We start from the raw sequence: 27,126 nt of genomic DNA on the forward strand, positions 1-27,126 counted from the left end.
CTCTGGTGAGTCTACCGTGTGTCTCACTCTGGACCTTGGGTCTGCCATCTCCCTGAGCCCTACTGGTCAGTGCTGTTGGTGGGGAAAACTCAATGATCATGTTCTGAGTGGAGTCTAGTTGTACAACCTAATCTCACATATGTGCCCTGAGCAAATGCTTCCTGTGTCGAACGGCCTCATGGATGAAAGTCGTCAAGCATATCTAATCTGGGTAGGACAAGAAACTAGATATGGGTCGTGATAGCGACATTGGATCTCATAGTATCGTATACAAGGTACCTAAAGTTCTCCTCCGACTCTATCTCTTATTGATCACATAAAGTGCATATGCAGACCTCTCTGGGTATGCCCTCATCTCGTCTACTCTCAATGCAAAGTCAATGTGATGAAAATGCGGAACTATCCCGTCGATATCCTCCTGGAACGAGGGAGATGGATCCGTGTGCATCTTGGTGGATCAATGAAGACCCTCTACTGAAATATGCAAGCACTTGTCTTCATAGAAGCTGAACTTCGTAGGAAGCACAAGATGTGCCGACTAGAATAAGTCCAATCATACAAATTTAGAAAACTAGTTCCTAAATGTGTGTAGCTATAAGAGATCCTCTTAGATAACCTGATTCATCTTGTGATATGTGAGTAGGACAAAGGGGCCTCAACGTTGTACTGGAAGACTGGTAATCTGTCTTTGTGGAGCCCCAGACTCTCAAACCATCTACCTGTTAAGTAAGATTTCATATTTTTGGCTGGTGGCTTGTGGAGGCCTTTCCATAGGTCTCTTGCAGGAGCAAATGAAAAAAGATGTTGCATACCATTGTAAAGTGGCAGGAGACCTGAAAACAATCATGTACTGCCTATGGAGGTGCAGCTCACATGAGCTAGCACTACACCCTCAAGATTGTCATTAGGATCCAAAAGATTCACTAGGTATTCATGTGGGGTGGTTTGATAAAGGGACGGCATGCCTTTTCTGTAGAGACAAACTCCCCTAGCTACTAGGTGGATGGAGAATGCATCACGTGTCAGCACCTCCAAAACTCAGCACCTCCTCTCAACAGCATCCCCAGTTCTCGCTGCAGGACAGCAGTTGGGAGATAGTAGATAGCATCACTGCCTAGAACATTTGGATTGCACATTGCAGCCTGGTGCTCGGGGGAAGCAAATCCGTCTGGCAGCCACCATCGTCAATATTTGGTCTGGTATAATCTATGCATTGTGAACACAATTGGCAGAGCAAGTACAGAGGGATCTAGGAAGGGTGAGAGTGTTTTTGGCTTGGGCTGTCGGCATTTTCTACATATTCACGGATCAAGGAATCCATTGCTTTTATTCTCCCCATGCTAAGATGTTGGCACCTGTTTCCAAGGTACCAGTGAGCTAGGAACCCTAGGAATACATTAGCCTCAATGTCAATTTAGTTGAAAAGTCAAATGGGATTTAATTTAAAAGAAAAACATTGTAAATACATGCACTTGAAATCATTGGGTGAGTATCCTCCTAGCTTCTTACCGAGGATCCACAAAATTGTCCTTTCTTGATGTTCACCACTTTCCCAGTTTTTGCAGCTGCTATCAGTAGATCTGTCTGAAGAAATATTGAGAACCCATACCAAGAGCAAATGAGGGCACTTACATAGCAATTTACAAATTAGGAGCAAGAATAGTTACATCCTGAACAGAATCTTGTTTTTAAGCCTAACAAATATGTGTCATTTATCTAACCGTAAACGGCCAACCAGCCCAAAAAGATACATTATTTTTTAGTCACTTCCTTGACACCAAGACTACTTTTTAAGCATAGTTTTCTCCCACTCACATTTTATTTAGAATATAGATTTCTGACTGAATTCATTCTCAAAAGACATTCTGATTCCATTCCAACATGGGACAGTAGACATTGATTCCTTTTATGGAGCATGTGAAGATCATACAAACCTGACGACATAAAAAAGCAGGAATCTGAATTATATCAGCTACCCTTCCCACTGGTTCGCACTGAAATATCAGATACCTCCAATGTCAGAACAAATCAGGATTCATAAACCTGTTATGCTCAAAGTCGACCATTTATATTTATGCTTGTAAACGTGCTACCATGAAGAAGATTATATTCCTGAAATAGCTCCTATTGAAAACAGAAGTAAAATCTCTCTCTTTCAATGACAAGATGGCGAAGGACAAGGTTCTCAAGCAAACTAGCAAGCTGAAAGGTACCGGGATATAGATCTCGGAGGACCTTACCCAAACTTACACCAAGGAAAAACTACAGAATTGGCTAAAGTAAAGGATGGTCAGAAGGAAGGAAATTGGGCTGTTTAGAGAGACGGGAAGGCGTGAATTAGAGACTTCAAGCCTAGACCCAAACACTCTCAGTCTTAAACTGATGTAATTGAAGGCCATCTATCTTCACATTAGATTGTGGCTGGTTTATATAATCTCAAAGATGCTCTATGCACTCCCAGGAGATGCCTTGTGCACTCGTACTCAAATGTAGCTGTCACACTTTTCTGTCTGTACTTTGTCTCATAGCTTCCAAAACAAATGCAGGAAGGCGCACCTGTGGAATTGGGAAATGAGAAAGTTTATGTACACAATGCTTGTGCAGACAGTAATCCTCCGGATGCCCCGATTGGGCACCTGGGCTGTCTAAAACATACTGGGAAAGAATAGAAACTATACATAAGTGTTTCCTGATAGGGGAATTGGGGGTTAAGACACAGACATCCTATCCAATCCTACTGGCTGAGAGGGAAGCATTGTGTCAATTCATGGCTTACCTCAACACAGTGGAGAAGATGGACGCCAGTAGGATACCACACAAGGCGATGGAAGCTACACAAAGCATGGGCTGGCACAGGGAGGGAATGAGATGGATGGAAACATGGGGTATGACAGCCACTGATTTACCAGAAGATGCATGTGAAATAAGGGAGATTGTGATGCAGAAAATGCTACAAAAACTCTGGCAAAACCAAAGGGCAAAAATGCAGTTTTTATAAACAGGAATTAACTCAATGGACAGCCATGGAATGCAGAAATACCTCGGGGAAGACATATCAACATTTAAAAGACATCTCATCTGCAAAATCAGAACTAGCTCACATGATCAGGAAGTAGAGAGGGGTAGAGAGAGGAAAGAACCTACAAACTCTGTCCCACAGGGGAGGTAGAGAATGTACTCGTACGATGTAGAGCCTACGGACACATCAGAGAAGGATATGGGGACAGCAGAGATCCAAAAACCTACTGGAGCAGCCAGCTAGAATGTAAGGGATCACTATAAATTGATAGTGATCACTTGGCATGCAAGTCAGCATTGCCAAGACAAAGTCATAGCAATCAGGAAATAAAGCAAGTAGTTGTCCTTTGGACTCGAAGGGCAACCTAGCAGTAGTTACTTCATCCTAGGGCTTGAATTCGTGGATAGCTACAAGTTGAATGACTGCAAGGAACGGAGAGTAGATGGAGGGCTGAAAGCATTATACAGCTTTCAAAACAAATGCAGGAAATCACATGTGTGGAGCTAGGAAATGGGAAAAATCTTATAGAAGCTGTCCTAAGCTTCTACAGAAGGGCAACCTAGCAGTTGTTACTTCATACAAATACCTAGGGCTTGAATTTGTGGATAGCTACAAGTTGAATGATTGCATGGAACGGAGAGTTGATGGAGGGCTGAAAGCATTATACAGCTTTCAAAACAAATGCAGGAAATCACATGTGTGAGCTAGAAAATGAGAAAAATCTTATAGAAGCTAGTCCTAAGCTTTCAGAATGGCAGCCATAAGAGGTGAGTAGGGAGATCTGAGCAGGGCTGAAGTAAAAATCCATCTAGTGCTGTCCATCTAGTCTCCTCCCGAGGTGGGAGTACAAGACTATATGCTGCGTATGAAAAAATCCTTCCAAGGCTCCTGTCCAGGTATCAATCCTCTCGCCACCATCTTACAAAGCAAAGACCCCGCACTGCAAGTCTGGGTCAATGATATTGAGACCCCCTTCCCCAATGGGGAGGATCAGGGTCTCCCAAGCCACCCTGGCTATGGCATCCGCCGTCCCATCTAGCCCACACCACAAGAAGTCTCTTACAAGTCTCTTGAGCTGACTGAACTATCCTTGGATCGGCACCAGCGAGAACAAACAAACCATTCAATGGCCAGTTACACCTAGTTGACCACCACAACCCTAGATGCCAAGTCTAGTTTGGCCGAACTCCAAAAGAGGAGTTTCCTCCTTTTGCCCTCTAACACAGAAGAAAATTGATGTGCAGAGGAGATGCCCACACCTACCTGGCATCCCAAATACATGACGAAGACACCCCTATGAATCCAAGTGAACCCAATATCAGCCCCCCAGTCTGGAGTGTCCTCATTGCTGATCCAAAAGCCATTGGATTTGTGCCAGTTTATATGTGTCTCTGCCACCATGCAAAACAAATCGAAGGCTGTCCTAACAGAAGTGAGCGTCTATGGTGTGGCATTCAAGAAAACAGCCGTGTCATCTGCCAGCTCACTATCTAAAACCTCATCTTCTTGCCTCAATGAAGTCTCAACCCAACAATATCAGCTTGAGATCTAATATAGATACTCATAGCCTCAACCACAAACAAAAAGAGAAAAGGGGCTAAAGGGCTTCCCTAACGGACTGATCTAGAGATCTTGAACCTGTCTCCCCTGACTCCTCCAATAAGTACCTGGCTGTGGGCTGATCTATAGAGAGCGGAGATCCCTCTAATCCAAGCATCTATGAATCCGAAACGAAGGGAGGTTCATAGGCTTTCTCAAAGTCCAGGAGTAGAATGGCCAGCCTTTGGCCTCCCAAAATGAGAAGATGTTATCGAATATTCTTCTGCCATGTACAAAGCCCGTCTGCGAATCATGAATGAGATCTTGAAGTATGGGCTGCAAACATAGGCTGATTGCTTTCGCCCAAACTCTTGTACAGAGTGCCGAATAGAGTGATTGCAACGTGTTTAGAAACATACAAAATGTTTCTGAAACATTTCGGATCTCAAACGCTAGGGGGCCCTGGTTTGATTTAAAAAACCCCCAAATTGTACAACAGGGCTAGTACCAAAGCTGCATCACCTCCAGCAGATGATGACACATTTGACAAGTCATCCACTGCTAGTAAGAGCAAGGATGTTGAGGATGAGGATAAGAAGGATGTTGAGGCTGTGGAGGACTCATGACCCATGAGCACATATCTTTGTCTTCAGTCTTGAATCTTGATACTATTTCGCTTTTCAAATTCATCATAAGTAGTTTACTACTTTAGTACTTTCATACTTTCAATATTTTCCACCAACATCAGATTACCTATTTGCATCATTTCATCTTTGAAAATTGAAACTCCTGTAATGATTCATGTATCCTTTTCAATTCTCAAATATGACCATTGACTATTGAATCTTCAATGATGTGTTGTTACTTATCTGATTTAGAAATATTTCAATCTTATATTTCCAATTTCAAGCTCTACGTGACATATCAAATGTCTGTGCACTATGTTTCATGATTTTTTTTCAAGTATTGGCATTCTGGTGGTATTAATCTAAAATGTTTTTTGTTGGAAAAAACATAAACCTAAATACCCTATTTTGCACGAAACGTTTTTATAGATGTTTTGGCATGGCCTTGAAATGTTTCCAAAACCCCGAAACCCGTTTCGAAACTCTCCTTCCCTGCTACCCTGGTCTGCCTCCCTCTCATCTCAGCCCTCTCACCCACCACTGCCCTGCTCCGCCTCCCCCTCGCCATACTCCCTCCCCTCTGCTGTCCTGCTCCACGTGCCCATCGCCTCAGCTCTCTCCCCCCGCTGTCCTGCTCCACTCCCTCTCCCTGCGCATTCTCGGCTGCCCCGGGACACTCTTTACTCCAGTCCCGCCCCCTGCGCAATCTCCGCTCCCCCCTCCTGAGGATTCCCCAATCCTAACCCTACGCCATTCCCCACTCCAGCCTGCCCCCCCTCCCTGCAATCTGCCTCTCATCCCTTCCTTCCCCTTGCATTTCTCTGCCCACCTTTGCAGATCACTCTCCAGCATCCCCTCCCCCTCCCTCTGTTTCCTCCCACTCCCTACAGCCTCTCCCCTGCTGCACCCCTACATTGCTGCCCTTTTCTTTGTCTGCAGGTATGAAAGGGTGTGATGGGCATTGTGCCCTTGTCCCCACTGCAAGACTCTAGAAGAAAATGCAGCAAAGAAACAGCAAACATAGAAAGCATGTGAACGAAACAGCATAGCAAGAGGAGACAGGGAAAAAAGAGGAGAGGCCACAAAACCAGCAGCCTAAATAACAGCAAAAAGGATAGCAGGAGATAATTGATAACATCAACAACCGGTTGGTGAACGTGCAGCCACGGACTACAGACGGATAGTACCGCCGTGCAAAACCCCACCATCATGGCAGCCAGCATCAGCCTTAGCCTCAGCAGCAGCAGCAGCATCTGTATCATCTGCATCAGCGTTTGCATCAGTATCAGCATCAACATCAGCATCGGCATCCACATCAATGTCAGTGTCAGCCTTGACTTGCCCTTCTAGTCTGAGCTCCCCCATAACCCCTTTTGCCCCCTTACAGTATGCTACATTCTTGTTGCCTCTACCCACCCTTTCCATCTACTGCCAGGCTTAACTCAGCCATCTCTCAAATGTCTCCCCACCCTCCGAGACCTCTGCAATTCCCCCCTGCCCATACCCCCTATCCCCCTCAGCCACCTTTCACCTCCCTACCCACCACCGGGTTCCCATCCCTACACATCCAGCAATCAGCGTCCCTATTATATCCATATATCAGCCATAGTGGGTTCCACTACCCACAGAGGCCTGGGAGCGGTTCACAGCTCCATAAGGAGACATATGCCATCAGGTGGTGACAACCCCGAGTGATGGGCTAGCAAAGGAGGCGCAGATAGCCACCACAATCAACCATCGAGAAGACTTCCATATGGGTGGAAGTTTCGACTTGGAAGGCCACCGTTGTGCAGCCACCATTCTTGAGCAGAAACAGAAAACCAGTAAGGCTCTCAACATCAAAATCAAGGCCCAAGGGTTTCCTCATACCATTGTGCAGCCACCATTCTTGAGCAGACACAGAAAACCAGTAAGGCTCTCAACATCAAAATCAAGGGTTTCCTCATACCTCTACCATCCATGATGCGGCCAGCTTCGTGGCTTGCACCCTGACAGTCCAAGAGCATGGGAATGAGAGCGCCAGGTGCATAAGAAGTGACCCCACTCTGGATCAGCCACCCCACTCTGGATCAGCCTCACCTCATATGCTTCACAGACACTCAAGCCTGTCTTCCAGCAGATCCATATGGATGAGGACCTCACACCCTTTCAGGAAGAGGAGAGGCATACCGTCTTTCAGCAGCCGGACATCACCTGCAAGGGGGAACTGGAAAGTGGTTTGAGATGGGTGGCTTTTGATAGGCCTTCGACGAGCATCTGGGGTTCCAATTGCATCATAGGGGAACTTGTCTATGAGACTCAAAGCATCGAGACCTTGACCTGCACTGATGGAACTATAATAGTACCTTATAGTAAGATCCAAGGAAATTCTCAAAGTTATACACATGACGATATAGTTTCCTACACACACTCATTAGAGTCAAGAGCGCCTTTTGTCTGTAGTTTGTGGGTACACATGGGAGACAGCATATGAGACAAGAAGCGGGAGACAAGTAGTGGAAATGTTGCCCATAAAGAGGTGACTAAGGCTCGCTAGTCTGCAGATATTCAGGATTTCCCTACCTCATCTATGTCAACATCAGGCTGTAAACAGTAAAATAGAATCATTTCTAAATCAAGAAGCAGTACATGTCGCGTAGCCGTCCTTCATTGAAGTCCCCAACAAGTAGTTCCCCACGGCTCTAGAAATCCATGATGTCCGATTGTAGGACTGCGGAGGTTGAGACCCCTTAGCCTCATCAGACAGATCTCTAGCAAAATGCATGGTCACCGGGGGGAAATAGCAAATGGTAATGAACAGGTCCCGTCAACAGGGGCGCCGGATGCTAATCCAAAGAAATCTGAATGTGTGTCAAGTCTTGAACAAAGATCATCCCAATGAGAGAAGACCTATATACTCTTTCTTGGATATGGGTAGGATACCTGCCCTCTCATTTATGGTCTAGACCGATGGCCCTCCTCGGGCGACTTACCTGCTTTCCACATGGGGAAGGGGGTGGAACAGGACAGGATGGGGGACGGGGCTGGGGAAGGGGAAGAAGAGGAGGGGGGGGGGGCAGACGGGGAGGGGGTTCTAGCCTAGTTGACTACCTCATGGGATCTCCTGCCTTCCACACATAACTAACTTCTCTGTCTCCCTACCACCACCCGAAGCTGACCACACTTATCTCTTCTTTTAGTATATCCATCCCCCACCACACAACACACAACATGACATCATTCATACACACCACATATCATGACTTTCACGCTGATCATAGTCTATCACTTAAGTACTTAACACGTCTCTCTACCCTACTCACAGATCTCAAGGACATTACGCTCTTAAAAGATCGAGCAGCTCTAATTACTTGTTCCCTTCCTGAGGCCACCCCGCACAATTTCTCACACGCCACTGCTCCACTTGCTTGTCACCTCTCGGCTCAATCCCCTACAATGGCTGGTTAATGATGAGTGTAACGCATTACATCGTCGACTCAAATTTGAGAATAAGCATCGTCTTTCGACCAAGATGGAGACGGTACACGAGTATCCCATCTAGCTAGCCAGAAGAAGGGGGCCCTCATTTGCCAGAAGTAGAGTTACTAAATATCCTATTTAGAAATGACTCCTGGGCCTTCTAGTAGAAGTTTCTCAAGTGATTGAGACCCTCTCCTCTCAATGACAACCCTCTCCTCTCAATGACACCAAAAATTGGCACTCAATGGACGCACACTTTACGACATTCCCCACCAGCCACTACCTGACCTCTCACAGCTACCCTACCTCACCTCCTCTACAATGTTACACCACTAGTGACAAAAGACATGCAACTCTACAGCTGTATAATGGCCACGCCAAAGATCATGAAGGACTATGTCCTCAATACATTGCATGGACTAAATACTACGGCTCGGATCTTGGCAAAGCTTTCAACGAAGCGATCTGCGTTCTCCCTACATTTGCCCGTGACACCATCGATCCCATCCACAAGGTAGGGGACCCCATGAGCCTGGAAAACTATAGAACCGTTATGATTGGTCCAAGATCTCTACCTTAGTGCTCGTTACACATAGCAAACTTGCAGAGCTCCAAGGACTCACACCTGATGGACAAGTAGGATTCCACGCTGATCATGAGACTCTAGATCACATCCTCACACCCCAACGTATCATTTACAAGGCTGTACAATTAGGAGATCATTTTGTTCCAGTCATGGCACTTTATGAGGGGGTCTTAGGCAAGGTTTGCATGGCTACAGGGTGGACAGAGGATATAAGAAGTACTATCGAGGTCCAGCAGGGTTGTCCATTATCACCAACTCTGTTTCGCTTCTACATCAACGAGTTTGAGACCTTCATTCAGACAGTAAGAGGGGCAGGCTCATCTCTCGCCACTTCCTTGATTCAAATTCTCCTATATGCAGACGATGTGGTCTTACTCTCCTCTTCACCCAAAGGCCTATAGCGACACGTAGATGCACTCCACACCTTCCACGAGACACATCATCTAAAGGTCCATCTTGGTAAAACCAAGGTTATGATCATCAACACAACTAGGTAGTCATGCATAAAGTGCAGTTAACCCTTAAACTGATCACCGGTGGAGATCGTCACATCCTACACATATCTGGGAGTACTTTTCTCTAGCTCTATTTTCACAATGAGACTAGTGATGCAAGCCTAACTAACCACGTAGTACCCTGCAATTGCCAAGCTTGAGCAACACTGCTTTCACCCTCACTTCCAAGATCACCCAACCAAGTCTCTTCTCTTTGATTATTTGGTCCACCCAATGGGCATGTATGGCAGCCCATGCTGAGGACCTGACCTATTAGATGTGGACTAGGCTCAAGTGGAGAGGCTCTAGATTCTCTTGTTGGCACAGATGATCCACAATAAGCCGTCAATTCCACACCATATCATTTTGGCTAGGTTCAACGTCCCTGCACTCCAGCTTGACGCGGCATTCTATGTGATCACATACCTCCATTGAGTCAAGGATTTTGGTTCCTTGACCTCACACCGAGGCAAGTTACCATGGCTAGCCTTGTCCACATCCATGAAATTAGCAGCTAAGGGTTACAGAGGTGTTGGTATGCTCGACGCCCGTACATGCAAATGGTTTGTGAGATTGCCTCAATTTCAATGTAGCTGTGAGGCTCCCTCTATTCCACTCACTATCATGAGGCTAATCAAGTCATTCGAGAGGATCTCCTACAATCACACACATACAACACCTACTAGTGAGCTTCCTGTGAAGCTCAACTTCTACAGAGATCATTGCCTATAGATATCAGAGGAGACTTCATCGGCTTGAAAAGCTACACAAGGACCCACCTCCCCCACTCTTCGAGGATTTCGATCGGGTAGTTATGTGTTCCCTCACACTAACTACGCATTGAGAATTGACAGACTAAGGGCATACCTAGAGGGCCGCATCCGCATCTTATGTGACCTAACGGAGCTGGAATGATAGCAGCACTTTGTCTTTAGATGCCATGTGCACTATGAGATCCACAGCTGTCACCGTTGTCTTTTCAAAGACGGATTCAAATCCCTCTCCAATCTCTTCGCTCATCTGGATCAGATACGTTTAGTGATCTTCATTCATAAGGCTGTATGATACAAAGACCAGCTGCTCAGGACACATAGACGGGATCAAGGGGCTTAGTTTGACTCCACCCAGAGTGTGATAGCTGAGATTTTTCCAGTTGGATAGCAGAGACCAACAGTCCATAGGGAGATGGCGTAGCTGGGGCCCAAAGCGAAAGACATGACAAAACTGCCAATGTCTTCATGCATAGATGAGGCTTGGGTATCTTCCCTCCATGTTTGCCAAACCAGAGGCCCAACCAACAAGGGTAAGAGTGGAACTTGCCCACTGGAGATCCACTGCTAGGAGACCATAGCGGAGGACACAGATTGACCACCGACGCCAATGTTCATTTCATGCCACTGCAGCACTAATCACCACCAAAACCTCTCTCTACCAAGACCCTCTTATCTATTTCTCAGCCACCCAATGAACTTGGTTCCTCAGACAGCATACAGACGACCACCACAGTGATACCACACTCCTCCTGTTGGAATGGTCACCTCCCCATCTGTAAGCCCCCAAACGAGGAGAGCGTGGGGGAGGGAGACCTAGGGCAGAAGATGCCCAAAGAAGAGAAAGGGAGGGGGACTGCCACATGGGCAGCACCTCACACAAAGCAAGAAGGTTACCTGGCAAGTCATGGAGCTCTTGATGTACAGGGCAGACACGTGGACATCAGGGACCTGCAGCAGCCTGATTGCGCAGGGATTTCCAGCAAGGACAGATGGCGCTTCAGTATGGAGAAGGTACGGGATGCATACGTGGCTGTGCAGGGCTGATATAGACCCGGCAGGAGGCAAGGATGCTGCAGCAGAGAGGCGCAACCATGGTGCTGCAAACAGGGCAGGCTGCAGCCTGCAGGAAGGCCCGCAATAGGGCGCATATGGCCTGGGCCAGTGGCACAGTGCCACGTGGCAAGGCGGGTACAGATGGGCCTGCAAGTGGGCAGATCAGAGTGGTGCAGCAGAGGCGGGACAGACCAGCACATGGGTCGGCCAGGAGAGAGGCTGGTTGGGCTGCTTTGAGGCAGCCAACCAGGCCTTATATAGGGCTGACCTAGGGGCTGGGCCCTTGCCTAGATTGGAGGGCCAAAAGCCCTAAAAGTGTGGGCCATAAAGGCCTAGTTTTGTGAGCCCTTAAAGGGCTGGACCAGCAGCAGACTAGTCTGGTCGGCCAGTATGAAGCTGGCTGGTCGGTTTTCTACAGCAGGCCTTAGGGCCTATAAAAGGAGAGGCTTGATGCCTCACAAATCATCCAGCAGCCAGCAGTTCCAGGGCAGAAAGGAGCAGCAGGAAGCCTACTCTCTGGGCCTATCTACAGGAGGTGAGAGAGTGCAACAGGTACTGCAGACTTAGCTCTAGGGAGAGGCTGGACCTTGGCTGTCTTCTAGGGCAGTAAGGTGCTGAGATCATCATACCTTCTGGAGCAGCCATTCACAAGCAGGTTGGAGCAGTGGAACAGGGACCTGTGTGCTGCAGACAAAGCTTGGCAGGGGCTGCCCACCTAGGCTGATTCACAGGCAGTAAGGTGGAGAAGAACACACTAGACGGAAAGTCTACAGATGCTCGAGGTGGAGCACGCGGGCTGGAGTCTAGAGATAACTAGCAGATAGGAGAAGGACCTTGTGGTAAGATCATAGGACCACACCATTGGTGGGACTCTGGATCTCTCTCTTTTGTATTGTGTCCATAGTTTTGGACAGAAATATATTATTTTGGTAGTTTCTCTATCTAGCTGGTTCATTGTCTATTGATGGGTCTGCAAATCTATTTTATGCACATAAGTTAAGAAGTTTGTGATTCCACACCCCACACCACACAATGTGAGCTCCTGGGCATTACTATAAGTCTTCCGCTGTCTGTACCATCTGTTGGGTCATTTCTAACACTCCCTACAGGTTTAGATATTTAGTATTCCAGTATGTATTTGGGGTGCAGATGCTCTCTTGGTGGCTCCACCCATTGAGCTGATTGTATCTCGCTTTTTCAGTCTCAAAGACCCTTTGGTCTTTCAAAGGATTTAATAAACTTTATTTCTTTCTAGGGCAGCAAATCAGGTGACAGCTCTCACCTATGCATATGTATTCGTGTAATTTGATTGGGCGCACACTATCAATGCCACTTAGGGAGGGGTTGAAACCCTAGCTTCTCCATGAAGCCTCAGGTGGATTCTCCCTCACACATCCTCAACCATCATTGTTAGGGTTCAATACTTGAGAGCAACTCGATTGCTGCATGTCAGTGCATATGCATCTCTCCATCTCTAAGAGAGTATTAAAGACAGCATTTTCATAATTCATTGCATGCGTGCATTTATGTACAACTGTGGAAGGCATCACATCCTAGTGAGTCTCCACCTCTATTCTTTTCTTTCAAGCATCAATAAAGGTCCAATGTAGAGGCAACAATGTCCCAATATCAGAGTAGCCCCATCCAATTGGAGAAATGTCTGAATCTCTTCAGCACAGCTACAGTTAGAACTTCTGGTCATTGTGCATTGAAATTGAAGCAATGCCTTCTTGCAACATCTCGATGGCAAGGTTGCCACCTGTGAACATACAAACAGGCTCAAACTACAAGAATATCCACACGGGGTTTGTGATGCAAGTTTAAAAATCTCTGTAAGATTTCTTTTAGAAAAAGACACAAAAAAAACTGTTGCCTTGGTTGCACAACTCCCAACGTAATGGCAAAAGCAACATAAGGAGGGAAACAAGGGGAAACCTAGGTAGGGAAAGTAGCAAAATGCAGGACTGAGGCATTTACATATTTATCAGGACATCCAATCCAGTTTTCAAAATGTACATCAAAAAGCTGTTCGCAATAAATAGATAGCCAATGCCAATTTCCACGTGATGACAATTTATTCTGCCTGCATCAATGTGAAGATACATTAAGCCCGCAGCATAGTCCATGATATTGTTGACAGTGCATCATACTTTTCCCTTTACCATTCCTTCATGATAATAACAAATAGCATTTGATACTAAAACACCGTGGTATACCTGCCATGCCTCATGCACATCAGTCACAATTGGTAAACCAAAGGTAACCTTCACCCTTTCCAAAATCTGCAAATTGCACAAAGTATGTCATTTAAATGAATCCATCTCTGAACAATCCTTGAACCACATTTTTCCAATAGGCACATGAGAAAGCTAAACATGTTCCACCGTGACTTGAAAACTTTCAAAATATAGAGATCCAATTATATAATGAACTGCAAGGAAGGTTCAAAGCCTCAAGAAAATACATGCAGACTGCTTGTTAATAAAATAATTAGGAACTCCTCTATTTTGAAAAGAAAGACACAAATGCAAGAAAGGTTTCTAAGTGCTAAACAACATATAAATAGAAAATGCACAATAAAAATGAACCAAAAATTGCACTGTCAGAATACCCAGCCGAAATGAGCCGTCAGGAGAGAGCAGTCATGCGCAGGGAATGCAAGACAAGAAGGTGCACGAGTAGGTACACAAACTCTGCTTTATACACTGAAAGAAATCTGATACAACAGTGGGGAAAACAGCCCTACTTATACGCAGGGAGGAGGCCACCTGGTCATTCTGTTCAAGCAGGCCCACTGGCCTGGTTGGCTAGTATGGCTGGCCCCGCCTGGCCCGACCCAGCTGTTTGGCTGGTCGGTTGGCTTCCAACCTGCTGGATGGCCCCTTCCAGCCCCCATGCCTTAGCAAAGCCCTCCCTCCATTCTCCTAGCAAATAGTCCTCACTCCCTATGGTACAAGCAGGAGTTGAACAGAATCCTAACACCCCCTCTCAGCTCCTGGATGTGGAACCAATCCCCAGTGAGGTGGTGTTGACGGAGCATCTGTTGTGGAAGAGGCTATGTGAAGTGGTCCACCGCATTGTCCTCCATCGATCAAAAAGCTAGACACATGTCACCATCCAAAATCTTCTCTCGAACAAATTGATACTATCTCTCGTTGTGTTTGGTTCAGGCATGGAATAGCGAATTTTGAGCAATATCTATACAACTCTTGTTGCACTAGATGACCGTTGGTTCCCTCTGCTGAAACCCAATCTCGCCAAGGAACCTCCTTAGCCACACACCTCGCAAGTAGCACCACTAACAGCCCAATACTTTGCCTCAGTAAAAGACAAGGCACAGTTGACTGCTCCAAGAAATCACTCCTGAGCCAAGGGTAAAGCTGTATCCTGAAGTAGATATGCTCATGTCTGGGCCTCCTCCCCATCTCCAACCTTGGAGCCTGACTTTGTTCTTCATCCCCCTCTAGATCATAGCAAAGTCCAATATCCTCCATGCTCTGCAAAGACCACAATATCTGCAATCTTGCATCCCAATGAGCCTGCAAGGGTGTCTGCATGAATATGAGCTCAACAGCCCCACTCCAAAACTCAAGTCCCCAATCTGGTGTGCGACAAGATCAATGAACCGACAAGCTTCCGATATAGAGGCATCAAGTTGCTCACAAAGATCATGTTTAGTAAGCTTGGTACTTGGTGTTACGTCAGCCTTTTTGTGGGCTGTAAGAGCAGTGGGTGGGCCGACCTGCAGGTCGGCCACCCTGGCTGGATATAGCCCCTGTTTTGGGGGGTTGAGGGAGGGCGGGGGGGGGGGGTGTTTGTGCCCTCTCTTAGGGCCTGGACAGCCCTATATGGAGGACTGTAGGGTCAGCCCATATAGGCAGGCTGGTCGGCCCTGCCCTTTCTGGCAGACTAGGAGGCTGGGGGGCTATATATAGGCCCCCCCCACGTGTTTCTGCAGTTCTTTCCGGTGTCTGGTGGAGGAGCAGAGCCAGCCCAGTGTAGCATCTCAGAAGCAGGGTTGTTTTCCCACAGTTGTAGCAGGGTTTTCTCCACAGATCACTTGCAGTTCTCATGTGCCTTGCTCTCCTTTCTCCCCTTCTCAGTGTGGTGTGTGTGAGAGGCGTGCTCTCTCTCTCTCTCTCTCTCTCTCTCTCTCTCTCTCTCTCTCTCCTGATCCACTTCTAGGACCAGGTTTGTATTGGGCTCTACCTGATGGAGATGCGACGACACAGGGAGACACTACTACGACATATCAAAGAGCAGCAGGATGGGACCATCGCACCATAGGGTACTGAGGTAGATCGAGCGCAAAGACACGTCATGGATCGGTGGAGAGAGCCGACACAGCACTGCTAGGCGAGGGACACAGAGACTTTACACAGCGCGACAGGCGACCAGAGCACACATGATCGAGGTTCCACCTATTTCAGCTCTCCTTAGGGGAGATCGACCGAGGCGAGGCATCACCCTTGACATAGCCCATCGGATTCAGAGATCGAGGAGACCATGTCCTCCACCACCACGGGTGACAGCCTGACAGATGCAGATACGTGAGCTCTTTGCATCTCATCAGAGAGCCACCATGGAGCCTGTATAATTGGAGCTGGTTCATGCACTTGGGACTCTAGCTCTCAGCACTTGATATTTGATATTTTCATGCCACCCTCATGCTATTTTGCTACTTTTTTGCTATTGTGTACTAGTATAGCATTTTAGTACTCAACAAGGGCCTTAGTAAGCCCTTTGCCCTAGCCAACAGTGGTCTGTATGAGTTACTTGATTCCATTCTTTGTCCCATAGGCCCGCGAGGCCTCCTACGGACGTTAATATATCTTTCTTTCTTTCTTTCTTCTGTTCATTTCTGCTGCACTTCTCACATGGTATCAGAGCCACGGTTGGCTTGAGACCCGAGGAGCGGAGGGAGTGTTGAGCCAACACACAAACAGGAGAATTAGGGTGCTCTTCGGAGCTGTCTTTGAGGAGGAGCGTGTGCAAGGAGTGGACTATTCGGGTGACCAGAGAAGGGTGACTTTGAAGGGTGTTTTTAGATCAGAGAGGAGGTGTTCCCGAGGGATGGAAAACGAGGTGTGAAGGTACATTGGGCTGTCAGCCCCTTCAGCCTTCTCCTTTCTTCAACCCTCAATTTCCATCCCATCCACCTTCTCTTTCAGTTCAGCTTCCTCTTCACTTTGACATGGCGACTTTGTCCAAGTTGGCAGAGAACAAGACTAGAATTCCAGTGTTGCCCACATTCCCGATTGACCAGCAATTGGATAGGCTCAATTACAACGTCTGGCAGGTGATGATGGAGTCTGTGTTAATAGTCATACGACCTGGCAGATTTCATCTTGATAGGTGTTGCCCGACCAAATCCCCTGGCGAAGGACCTTGGAATCCTGGAGTAGAAGGAGACCGAGACCCTGTCTCAACTCTGGGACAGTGTCAATGCCAGGGTAAAGATCATTTATATTTCTTAGTTGTACTCCTCAGGCGATTAATCACGTGAAGCACATGACAGTGGCCAAGAGTATATGGGAGCATTTGGCATCCATGTATAATCGAACCTCTCCCACGAAGAGGATTTCACTGGCGGTCCAGATGAGGTTGTTGGATCCCAAGAAGTCTTCATCGATGCGGGACCACATCAACAAGTTACAAGAACTTCAGTAGGAGATCCTCCATGCAGGGAAGAAGATTTCATCAAAGGACATGGCCATAACTCTTATGTCCCAGTTATCCTCTCAGTATGGGGCCTTCTATCCATCCTTGATCACCAGTGGTAGGGTGAGTGAGTTGACCTGGGAGGAATTGGTCCCCATGGTGCTTAACCAGGAGGAGCGCTTTGTCGATCGTACCTATGACAGTCTGCCTGAGGCTTTGACAGCTGATTAGAAAGGAGGAAAGCAGTTGACAATTGAGGAACAAGAAGCTCTCAAGGCATCCTGTACATGTAACCGATGTGGCCAGAAAGGTCATTATTGGTGTCAGTGTCCCCAAAGGAACGTTGAGGGGAGCGCTTTGTCGATCGTACCTATGATAGTCAGCCTGAGGCTTTAACAGCTGATTAGAAAGGAGGAAAGCAGTTGACAATTGAGGAACAAGAAGCTCTCAAGGCATCCTGTACGTGTAACCGATGTGGCCAGAAAGGTCATTATTGGCATCAGTGTCCCCAAAGGAACGTTGAGGGGTCCAGTAACCAATTGGCCAATAGTGTTACTGCAGCGACCACGAATACTCCAGCCTTTTAGTTGCACTTGGCAGGCGCTGCCAGCAAACTTTTCGGATCCAAATGGAGGCTTTCTTGCTTGCTTGTGGCAACAGGACCTGCCGATCAAGTGCACCGAGCAGGGAGTCATTTATCAAGGCAGGCTTTCAAGCAGGACCTCAAGCCATGAGGAGTTGTTCCCGCTGACTCAGGTAGCAGTATGTTACCAGTTTGCCTTTAGTTTGGACATGATGACGTGGCAGATCTAAAGGGGTCTCCTAGTATCTATTGCAGCTATTGTCTGATGCTGCTGGAGATCCGGATGGGTCAGTAGATTGCCAGTGCCAGAACCTAGACACAATAACCTAGACACAATTGATTGATCCTTGTGAGCTGTTATAAGCCCGTTGTCATTGGAGCACTAAAGTTCATTGATATGGCGATAGTGTACCAATTTGGACTTGAGAGGGGCTTCAAAGGGGGCTATATAGCTCTGCGATACAGGTGCCCATGCAAGGAACCAGACCTTACACCAGAGGTAGTATCAGTTGAATTATTGTTCCAGAGTCCTCTGTTGGAGTCATGTACCAATACCAGTAGTTGGATTGTTGTACCAGATAACCCAATGTATCATTACCAAACCAGAGGAGTGTACCTAGCACCTGTGGCCTGGGAGCAACAGTTCCAGGTTTCCAGTGATCATGCTAAGGCAGTTCGTGCCATGAGGGGACAATCTGCAGGGATCCTCAAAGTGTCATCGGTGGACCGGTGTGTAGCATGCCACATCATTAGTACCTGTCACGGTCTTTAGCGGTGGAGTATCACACGATGGATTCCTCTAGTTGTTCAAGCGGCACACCCAGCTCCCTGGCATCTCTGTTCCATCCAGGTTTTGAGAGGGGGTGTTGAAGGGCCAGAAGGGGGAAGAAGAGCAAGAGGAAAAGAGTGTGAGAGAGAGAAGACTCAAGTGTGCGGGTGTGAAGTGATGAGCCACACCACAAACTCATTAGTTTTATTAGGATTAGGTTTTACCCTATGACTGTCTTAGTCATAGATGTCTTATCTTTAATAAAGGGGTGGCAATGTGCCTTTACCCCAATAACCTCCCACCTAAAGGCCAATGTGCCTAAAGGGGAGAAAAGAATAAAAATTACAGCAATATATACAGTTACTGTATACAAGACCATAAAATAAGAATGGTCTTATCCTAATCCCATGATGTGGCGGCAATGTGCAAACCGCTCTGTAGGCAAGCTCTTAGTGAGCAAATCTGCAGGATTATCATCAGTATGCACCTTCACAAGCTCAAGTCGCTTGTCTTCCAGTACCTCCCTGATGAAATGATATTTCACATCTATGTGCTTGGTCTTTTGATGAAAGACCGGATTCTTTGCCAACATGATAGCACTCTGACTATCACAATGCAAAACTGGCATATCTCCTGTAATGCCCAAATCTCCCACCAGCCGAGTAAGCCATATTGCTTCCTTGCAAGCCTCAGTGGCTGCAACATATTCAGCTTCAGTAGTTGACAGTGCAACGCATTTCTGCAACCGAGATACCCATGATATAGCACCTCCTGCAAAAGTGAAAATATAACCGGTAGTAGACTTCCGGTTATCTGCATTCCCTGCATAGTCTGAATCTGTAAAACCATGCACCAATGCATCCTGCCTACCATAGCATATGCACAAGTCTTTGGTACCCTTGAGATACCTCAAGACACCTTTCACTGCTTCCCAGTGCCTCTTGCCTGGATTTGCCATATACCTGCTGATGACTCCCACCGCAAAAGCAATATCCGGACGAGTGGCAACCATGGCATACATCAAAGAACCAACTGCAGATGCATACGGAACCTTGGCCATTTCAGCCTTATCATCATCTGATCTGGGGCTGTCCTTACTGCTGAGTTTTAAATGTGGAGGCAACGGGGTACTAATAGACTGCCCCCCCTCCATTTTAAACCGCTGCAGTACTTTGTCAATGTACTCCTTCTGTGACAGAAACAAAAGTCCCTTGGACCTATCACGAGTAATCCGCATGCCAAGAATATGATTTGCATCACCCAAGTCTTTCATGTCAAAAGACTTATGCAGTTGTTTCTTCAAAGCACTAATCTCATGCTGAGATTTACTGGCAATAAGCATGTCATCCACATATAGAATGAGTAGCATCAAACTGCCATCCTTTGCCCATTTGGTGTACAAGCAATGATCAGTCTCACACCTATGATACCCTTGGGACTGCATGAAGGCATCAAACTTCTTGTACCATTCTCTTGGCGCCTGCTTGAGTCCATACAAGCTCCTCTTGAGCTTACACACAAGCTGCTCTTTCCCTTTAACAGCATATCCCTCTGGCTGACTCATATAGATCTCATCATGGAGATCTCCGTGAAGAAAGGCTGTCTTCACATCCATCTGACATAAATCCATGTCGTCATGAGCAACAAGAGCTAACACTGCTCTCAAAGTAGTCATCTTGACTACAGGGGAAAAGATCTCATCAAAGTCAATGCCCTTCTCCTGCTTAAATCCCTTGGCAACCAATCTGGCCATATACCTCGGTAAAGCATTTGAATCCACTTTGGCTTTGTAAACCCACTTGCATGGCAAAACCTTTCTGCCTACAGGTAGCTGCACCAAGTCCCATGTATCATTTTGAAGTAGGGAGTCCATTTCTGACTGCATGGCTTTCTCCCACTTCTTTTTCTCTGTTCTTCCCATAGCTTGCTTGAAGCTGGAAGGCTCACCACAATCTGTCAGCATGATAAAATCAGCCACATTATTGGCTCCTGGAACAAACCTGGCAGGAGGCCGTTGTACACGGGTGCTCCTCCTAACAAAATGTTCCGGATTAGGCTGCTGTCCAGCCTGTTCGTCATGCATGACGGGTGGCTGTACCACCATATCTGGCTGTTCTACAGCCCCATCTGCTGGCATATCCAGTGGTGCATCATTGGCAAAATTATCTGGCTGATTTTCAGCCTGTATACCCTCTTGAACAGGGTTATCTGCAGCAGCCTGCTGCTGCATATAAATGGGCATTCTTTGCTGCCCAACATCATCATAAATAACCCTCCTGTATTCCACAGGTTGCACGGGTTCCTTGTGTACACTATCCTCTTTAAAGATGACATCATTGCTGCGTATAATCTTCCGTTTAGCGGGATCCCATAACCTGTACCCCATTTCACCTTCGTCAGCATAACCCATAAAGATGCATCTGATAGACTTTGGATCCAGTTTGGTGCGCAGTTCTTTGCGTACATGAGCAAAGCACTCGCAGCCAAATACACGTAAGTGCTTATATGAAGGTGGCTTGCCAGACCACACCTCCTCTGGCACTTTCAACTCCAAAGCCTTGTTTAGCGACCTGTTAATAATGTGAACTGCTGTTTGCATGGCTTCTGCCCAAAAGCCATGGGGTAATGCAGCATAAGACAACATACATCGAACCTTCTCCTGAATAGTTCGATTCATCCGCTCACTTGCACCATTTTGAGATGTATTATGAGGGGCTGTGAGTTCCTGTTTGATGCCCTTAGCTTCGCAAAACTGCACAAAAGCATGTGACACATACTCACCCCCATTATCGGATCTGAGGCATTTCAGCCTACGACCTGTCCGATTCTCAACCTGAGCGACATACTTCTTGAAAGCATCTAAGGCATCGCCCTTATGCTTCAAGAAATAGACCCACACTTTGCGTGTGGCATCATCAATGAAAGTAATAAAATATTTTGCACCCCCTAGTGATAACTGTGGCATCTCACACAAATCAGTGTGCACTAGATCAAGCGGTGCTCTATTCTGGGGAGTTCTCCTCTTATGAGGAGTCACAGAATGCTTGCCAAATATGCAATGATCACAAGTAGGCAAATCTGAAAAAGAAAGAGACGGCAGATAACCCAAACGTGACAGTTCTTGCATTCCTTTAACAGACATGTGTCCGAACCGGCTATGCCACAATGAAACCTTTGGCAGCTCGGTTATGGCAACAACATGATTACCCACACTGGAAACATAAAGAGGGTACAAGGTATCACTCTTATAACCCTCAGCCACTACAACCTGGCCATCAGTAATCACCCATTTGGAATCCCCAAATGTGGTGTGGTAACCACTGTCATCCAACAAGCCAGTGCTAATCAGATTTTTCTTGATTTGCGGCACATGGCGGACACCATCAAGCATAAATATGCGTCCATCAGGGAATACTATCTGTATACTGCCAATCCCTGCAATCTGACATGCATAGTTGTTCCCAAGATGAACAACTCCATAAGTACCTGTGTAGGAAGTAAACCACTCCCTATGAGGAGTAACATGAAAAGAAGCACCTGAGTCCAAGAGCCAGGTGTGCATGTCATGGCCATCAATAACCAAAGTATGTGCTATTACAGCAGAAGAGCATAAAACATCATGTATGTCACTGTCACTGTCCTCTGCTGCAACATTCACTGCATCCAAGTCATCTGCCTTGGCCTTGCCTTTGCCTTTGCTTCCATTGCCTGCATCCTTTGTTTCAGCCTTCTTGGCTTTCTGATCCCGTATGAACTTGAAGCACTTAGACTTCGCATGTCCCTTCTTGCCACAGTAAAAGCATTCAATATCCTTTTTACCACGGGACTGACTGCGGGATTTGGACTTACCAGCAGATCTGCCCTTCTGCTGAGTCCTGCCTCTATCCTGTACCTGCAAGGCATTTGAAGACTTGCTGCTCGCATTATTCTTCCTGCTCATCTCCTCCATAAGGAGAGAGCTCTCTACATCAGCATACATAAGAGTGGCATTCGAATTTGACAGGGTGGTCTTGAAAGTGTCCCAACTCTCAGGGAGGGTACACAACAAGAAAGTAGCCTTGAACTCCTCATCAAGGTTCAATCCCTGTGCAATAAGCTGTGTAAAGATGGCATTGAACTCACTCAAGTGTGAGGTCATAGCTGTACCTTCCTTCATGCGAAGATCAACCAGCTTCTTCAACCAATAAACCTTACTGGCTGAGCTCTTTTGGGCATATAACTCTTCTAGCCTCTGCCATAGGCCATAAGAGGTCTTTTCAGCCTGAACATTGAACACAAGAGTATCAGAAATAGTGAGCATGATAGCTGCCCTTGCGGACAAATCAAGCTCTTCCCAGTCATCATTTGTCATGTCAGATGGCTTGACACCCTTCACCCTTATGGGCTTAGAAATCTTCTTTAACAGAAGTACATTCAAACACTGTTCTGCCCATAATGCATAATTGTGTGCCCCTTCCAATTTCTTTATCTTGTGATATTTTAGCATGTGGTTGTTGGTGTTTCTATGCATCCCATAAAAAAGCAATAATGAATCCTGAGATGTTTATCGTGAATTGGCCGATGGAGATCCATTAGCAAATTGCGAGTAGTGACTATGCTACAGTTATGGTAATCCATGGACGAGTGGTGCAATCTAGTGACATCCTCCGTATGACCTTCTTGAAGCTTGACATTAACCCTTGAAGTTGGCTCTGATACCAGTTGAAGGGCCAGAAGGGGGAAGAAGAGCAAGAGGAAAAGAGTGTGAGAGAGAGAAGACTCAAGTGTGCGGGTGTGAAGTGATGAGCCACACCACAAACTCATTAGTTTTATTAGGTTTTACCCTATGACTGTCTTAAGACAGTCATAGATGTCTTATCTTTAATAAAGGGGTGGCAATGTGCCTTTACCCCAACAGGTGTTAGAGGTCAACATCTCCTGATGTCACCTATAGAGAGCGAGCGCCTTGCACGTGGGTGTGTCTGCCCAGTGAGTGAGAGGCTAGGGTAGAGAATGAGGGCCTGTGTTATGGGTGTGCCTGCCCCCCGTGAGAGTACCAATGCCTCATGTGGTGCCACGTAGGCACGGAGGTTCCCAATTGGGGTGCAGGGTTGTGTGAGCAGGTGTGTCTCACCTTGCTGCCCTTAGGCACCACCTATGGGGCCCTTTTTGTGGGCTGTAGTGCAGTGGGTGGGTCGACCTGCAGGTCGGCCACCCTGGCTGGATATAGCCCCCCCCCCTTTTTTTTTTTGGGTGGGGGGGGGGGGCCTCTCTTAGGGCCTGAACAGCCCTATATGGAAGGCTGTAGGGTCGGCCCCCTAGGGCTGTGGGTCAGCCCATGTAGGCAGACTGGTCGGCCCTGCCCTTGCTGGCCGACTAGGAGACTGGGGGGCTATGTATAGGTCCCCCCCCACGTGTTTTCTACAGTTCTTTCCAGTGTTTGGTGGAATAGAGCCAGCCCAGTGTAGCATCATCTCAGCAGCAGGGTTGTGGCACTTCCACTCCTTGTGCCTCCTTTTCATTGTGGTTGTTGAGCTGTCCATCTGAGCTCTCGAGCAGCATGTTTGTTTCGAGGTTTTCCCTAGTTGTAGCAGGGTTTTCTCCACATATCACTTGTAGTTCTCTTGTGCCTTTCTCTCCTTCTCAGTGTGGTGTGTGTGTGAGGTGTTCTCTCTCTCTCTCTCTCTCTCTCTCTCTCTCCCGTTCATTTCCGTTGCACTTCACAACTGAAAGGCTAGGGTCTAGGGGGTATTCCTAGACCTAGGCACTAAAGGAAGGTGCAATTGGAATGCTCTTGAGAGGGGTTTAATCAAAGGTCCATTCTGGACACATCCCACACCAAGAAGGTACCACATGGTGGGTATTGGCATGGGGCAGGGTTCCAAAAGAATGGAGCTCCATTTTGAAAGGAAGTTTTCCAAAAGAGGATCTCACAGAAGAAGTAGCAGGACAAAGGGAGCTCAGGGGAACCCGTGGCTCTGTGGAAAGAATTTTTGAAGCCCTTTTAGTTTGTTCTGCGTAACATATGTATCATAGCTATCTTACGATCCTGAGGAGAAGGATTTCTTGCCTTTTGCAATCACCCTTGAAGCTGCTCGGCGAACCTAGCGATTATTTGACCAGCTAAATGTTTTGATCCCGCTTCAATTATAAGCTTCGTAATCTAGCATCAATCTATAGCGCCAAACACAGTTGGTGACAAGATTACAATTGAGAGATGTCAATGCCGTAGCTTAATAGGAAGCTGATGTGAGGGACGATCGTGACAAGGAGGGCGGGATACAGATCCTACAAGACGTCTTACGAGTAGAGTTTCTCTACTTCTTCTTTTGCGTCGTGATACTGTCAATGGTACTACGGGAAAGTCAGAAGGAGGCTCGACTCTCTTCTATTGTGCTGAAGCCTAGAACTTTACCTTGATTAGTGTTTCTAGCAGTGGAGCAGCGTAAGTCGTTCGCTTTATTCCAAACGACTGCTACATCGGAGGGCACTTCCATGTTGATCTAGAGATAGCATTCTAGCTACAAGAAGAGCAGTTTCATGTTGATCTATAGATAGCATCCTAGGTATAGACTGGCGTGATAACCTGGAACCGTTGTATCGATGATGCAATTGGAAGCATCGTCTCGACTCTCTACCAGCAACGTTGACGTTGAAACATAGAGAGTAGCGGCCACCACGACCATCAAAGGCAACAAAAGCTTGTTTGTTGAAGAGAGCCACGTCACTAAAGGTTAAACCTTTGAAAAAGCCATGTCATCAAGGCAAAGTTCCTAAGGTCTTAAAACCCCCCCTCCTTTCTTTCCAGAGCAAGGCCTCTTCATCCATTTTTTTAATCCTTTTCGCCAAGGCTCGAGGATCCCATCCTTTCCAGATTTTAGTCTCGCCAACTTTAAAGAAAAGGATTTTGGAGATCGAGTTGAGGAGATTCGGACTCAGCAGATTGGTGCGTAAAGTAAAGATTGCTCCTGAAGCAAAAACAGCGCGTAGACTTCAGAGGCAACTAAATGGTTACAAAAAGTGAGGAAAGAGCAAGGAAAGGGAAGGCTATTCTTGAAGAGAAAACTCATGTGGATACCATGGATTTGGAGAACATAGATTATTGTAGTTACAAAATTCCGTATTCTTTTTTTTTTTGGGCAAAAAATTACTTCTATTAAGTATGAAAGAAACCCTTAGGAGCAAGCTCAATGCAGGAGTACATCATGCCATGCATAAGAAAAAACAAAACTCAAAAAGAGCTAGCAAATAACTAGGGTTGAGACTGAAAATGCCACATCAACCCTGAGAAGAAAGGAGGACCCCTCCATACTCTGAGAAAATGTTCCTCCTAGCGGAGACTGCTCTTGATGACCCCCATCAAGGTATGTATAGTATCAGTCCATATATTGGCCAATGTCTAAGAGGGGTTAACTTGAGATCCATCCAATGCCTCTATATATCTGACTCTCCACATATGCCATGCTGCAATACTAGCCAGAATCTCCCATGAAGTACAGAAGCATGTGCACCTCTGAAAGTAGTAAATGAGACATCCTGGAGAGAATATGACTCTTACTACGTGTTGTCGAACGAAAAAAGCCCAGTCTGAATCATGTCCCTCGAAGAAGACCTGAGGCCCCCTAAGAGAGAGCCAAGTAACTGAGCCCCCCAAGTCATGAAGAAGGGTGATCTAGCAACATCCTTCCAGATCGTCCTCGCTTGTCTGCACTCCCAAAGGCAATGCTGAGCTGACTCAATTGCAAAATGGCAACGAGGACATATAGGGTTAGCCCCGAACATGGACCTCCACAAGTTCACTACATTTGCTCCGTGAATAGGAAAGCAAAAGATCTGAGTGATTTTTCTATTCCTAAGAGATTTCCAAAGTCTCCTGCAAAAGTTTTTCTACACATCTACAGAATTCTGAAAGTTGTCCCAATAAGGGCCTACAACTAGCCTGAAATCTCTTGGCATTTATAACTGTGTAATGAATGAAGGGGTTGCCCTTCCCTCGGTGCCCTTCATCGATCCACTTCCACTCCCTAGGGTCCCACTACAAAGATCTGATGGGGACACCTCCAAAGAGCCAGAGTCTCCATGAACCCAGGGCCAAAAAATAAGGTAGGGATCCAGGTACCACTATGAATCTCTAAGATGCTCCATATAGCTTGCAATCCTGACCAGCTAGAAGGGAACTCCTTGAAGGATATCATTCGAAAATACGTGTAGCCTCCCTCCACACTGAACATAAAAAACAAGGGTATCCTCATATGTGCCCCTGTTGCCATGCAAAACAAATCCAAGACTGTCCGGAAAGAAATGAGCGTTTGTGGCATGGCATCCAAAAAAACCGCCATATCATCTGCCAGCTCATTGTCCAATAGCTCATCTTCCTACCTCAATGGAAGTCTCAGCCCAACAATATCAGCTTGGGATCTAATGTAAATACTCATAGCTTCAGCCACACAAAACAAAAAAAGGGGGCTAAAGGGCATCCCTGATGGACTGATCCAGAGATCCAAAACTTGTCTCCCCTTACTCCTCCAATAAGTACCTAGCTCTGGGATGATCTATAAAGAGCGGAGACCCCTCTAATCCAAGCA

General features: G+C 46.7%; 1 protein-coding gene across 1 annotated transcript in view; it reads right to left on the reverse strand.

Annotated features, from left to right (window-relative positions):
• Nucleotides 1-27,126, reverse strand: part of LOC147898118 (2-dehydro-3-deoxyphosphooctonate aldolase-like) — a 96,289-nt gene that overhangs the window by 22,371 nt on the left and 46,792 nt on the right. Inside the window, exons 4-6 of the mRNA XM_087378937.1 lie at nucleotides 13,766-13,831; nucleotides 1,935-1,994; nucleotides 1,510-1,584 (exon numbers count right to left, since the gene is read on the reverse strand). Coding sequence (XP_087235063.1) covers nucleotides 1,510-1,584; nucleotides 1,935-1,994; nucleotides 13,766-13,831 — 201 coding nt within the window. The remainder of the gene's footprint in view (nucleotides 1-1,509; nucleotides 1,585-1,934; nucleotides 1,995-13,765; nucleotides 13,832-27,126) is intronic.

This window comes from Dipteris shenzhenensis, chromosome 9 (assembly GCF_047967505.1).
Source record: "Dipteris shenzhenensis isolate YYH24624 ecotype China chromosome 9, Dip_SZ_1.0, whole genome shotgun sequence".
Taxonomy (NCBI): domain Eukaryota; kingdom Viridiplantae; phylum Streptophyta; class Polypodiopsida; order Gleicheniales; family Dipteridaceae; genus Dipteris; species Dipteris shenzhenensis.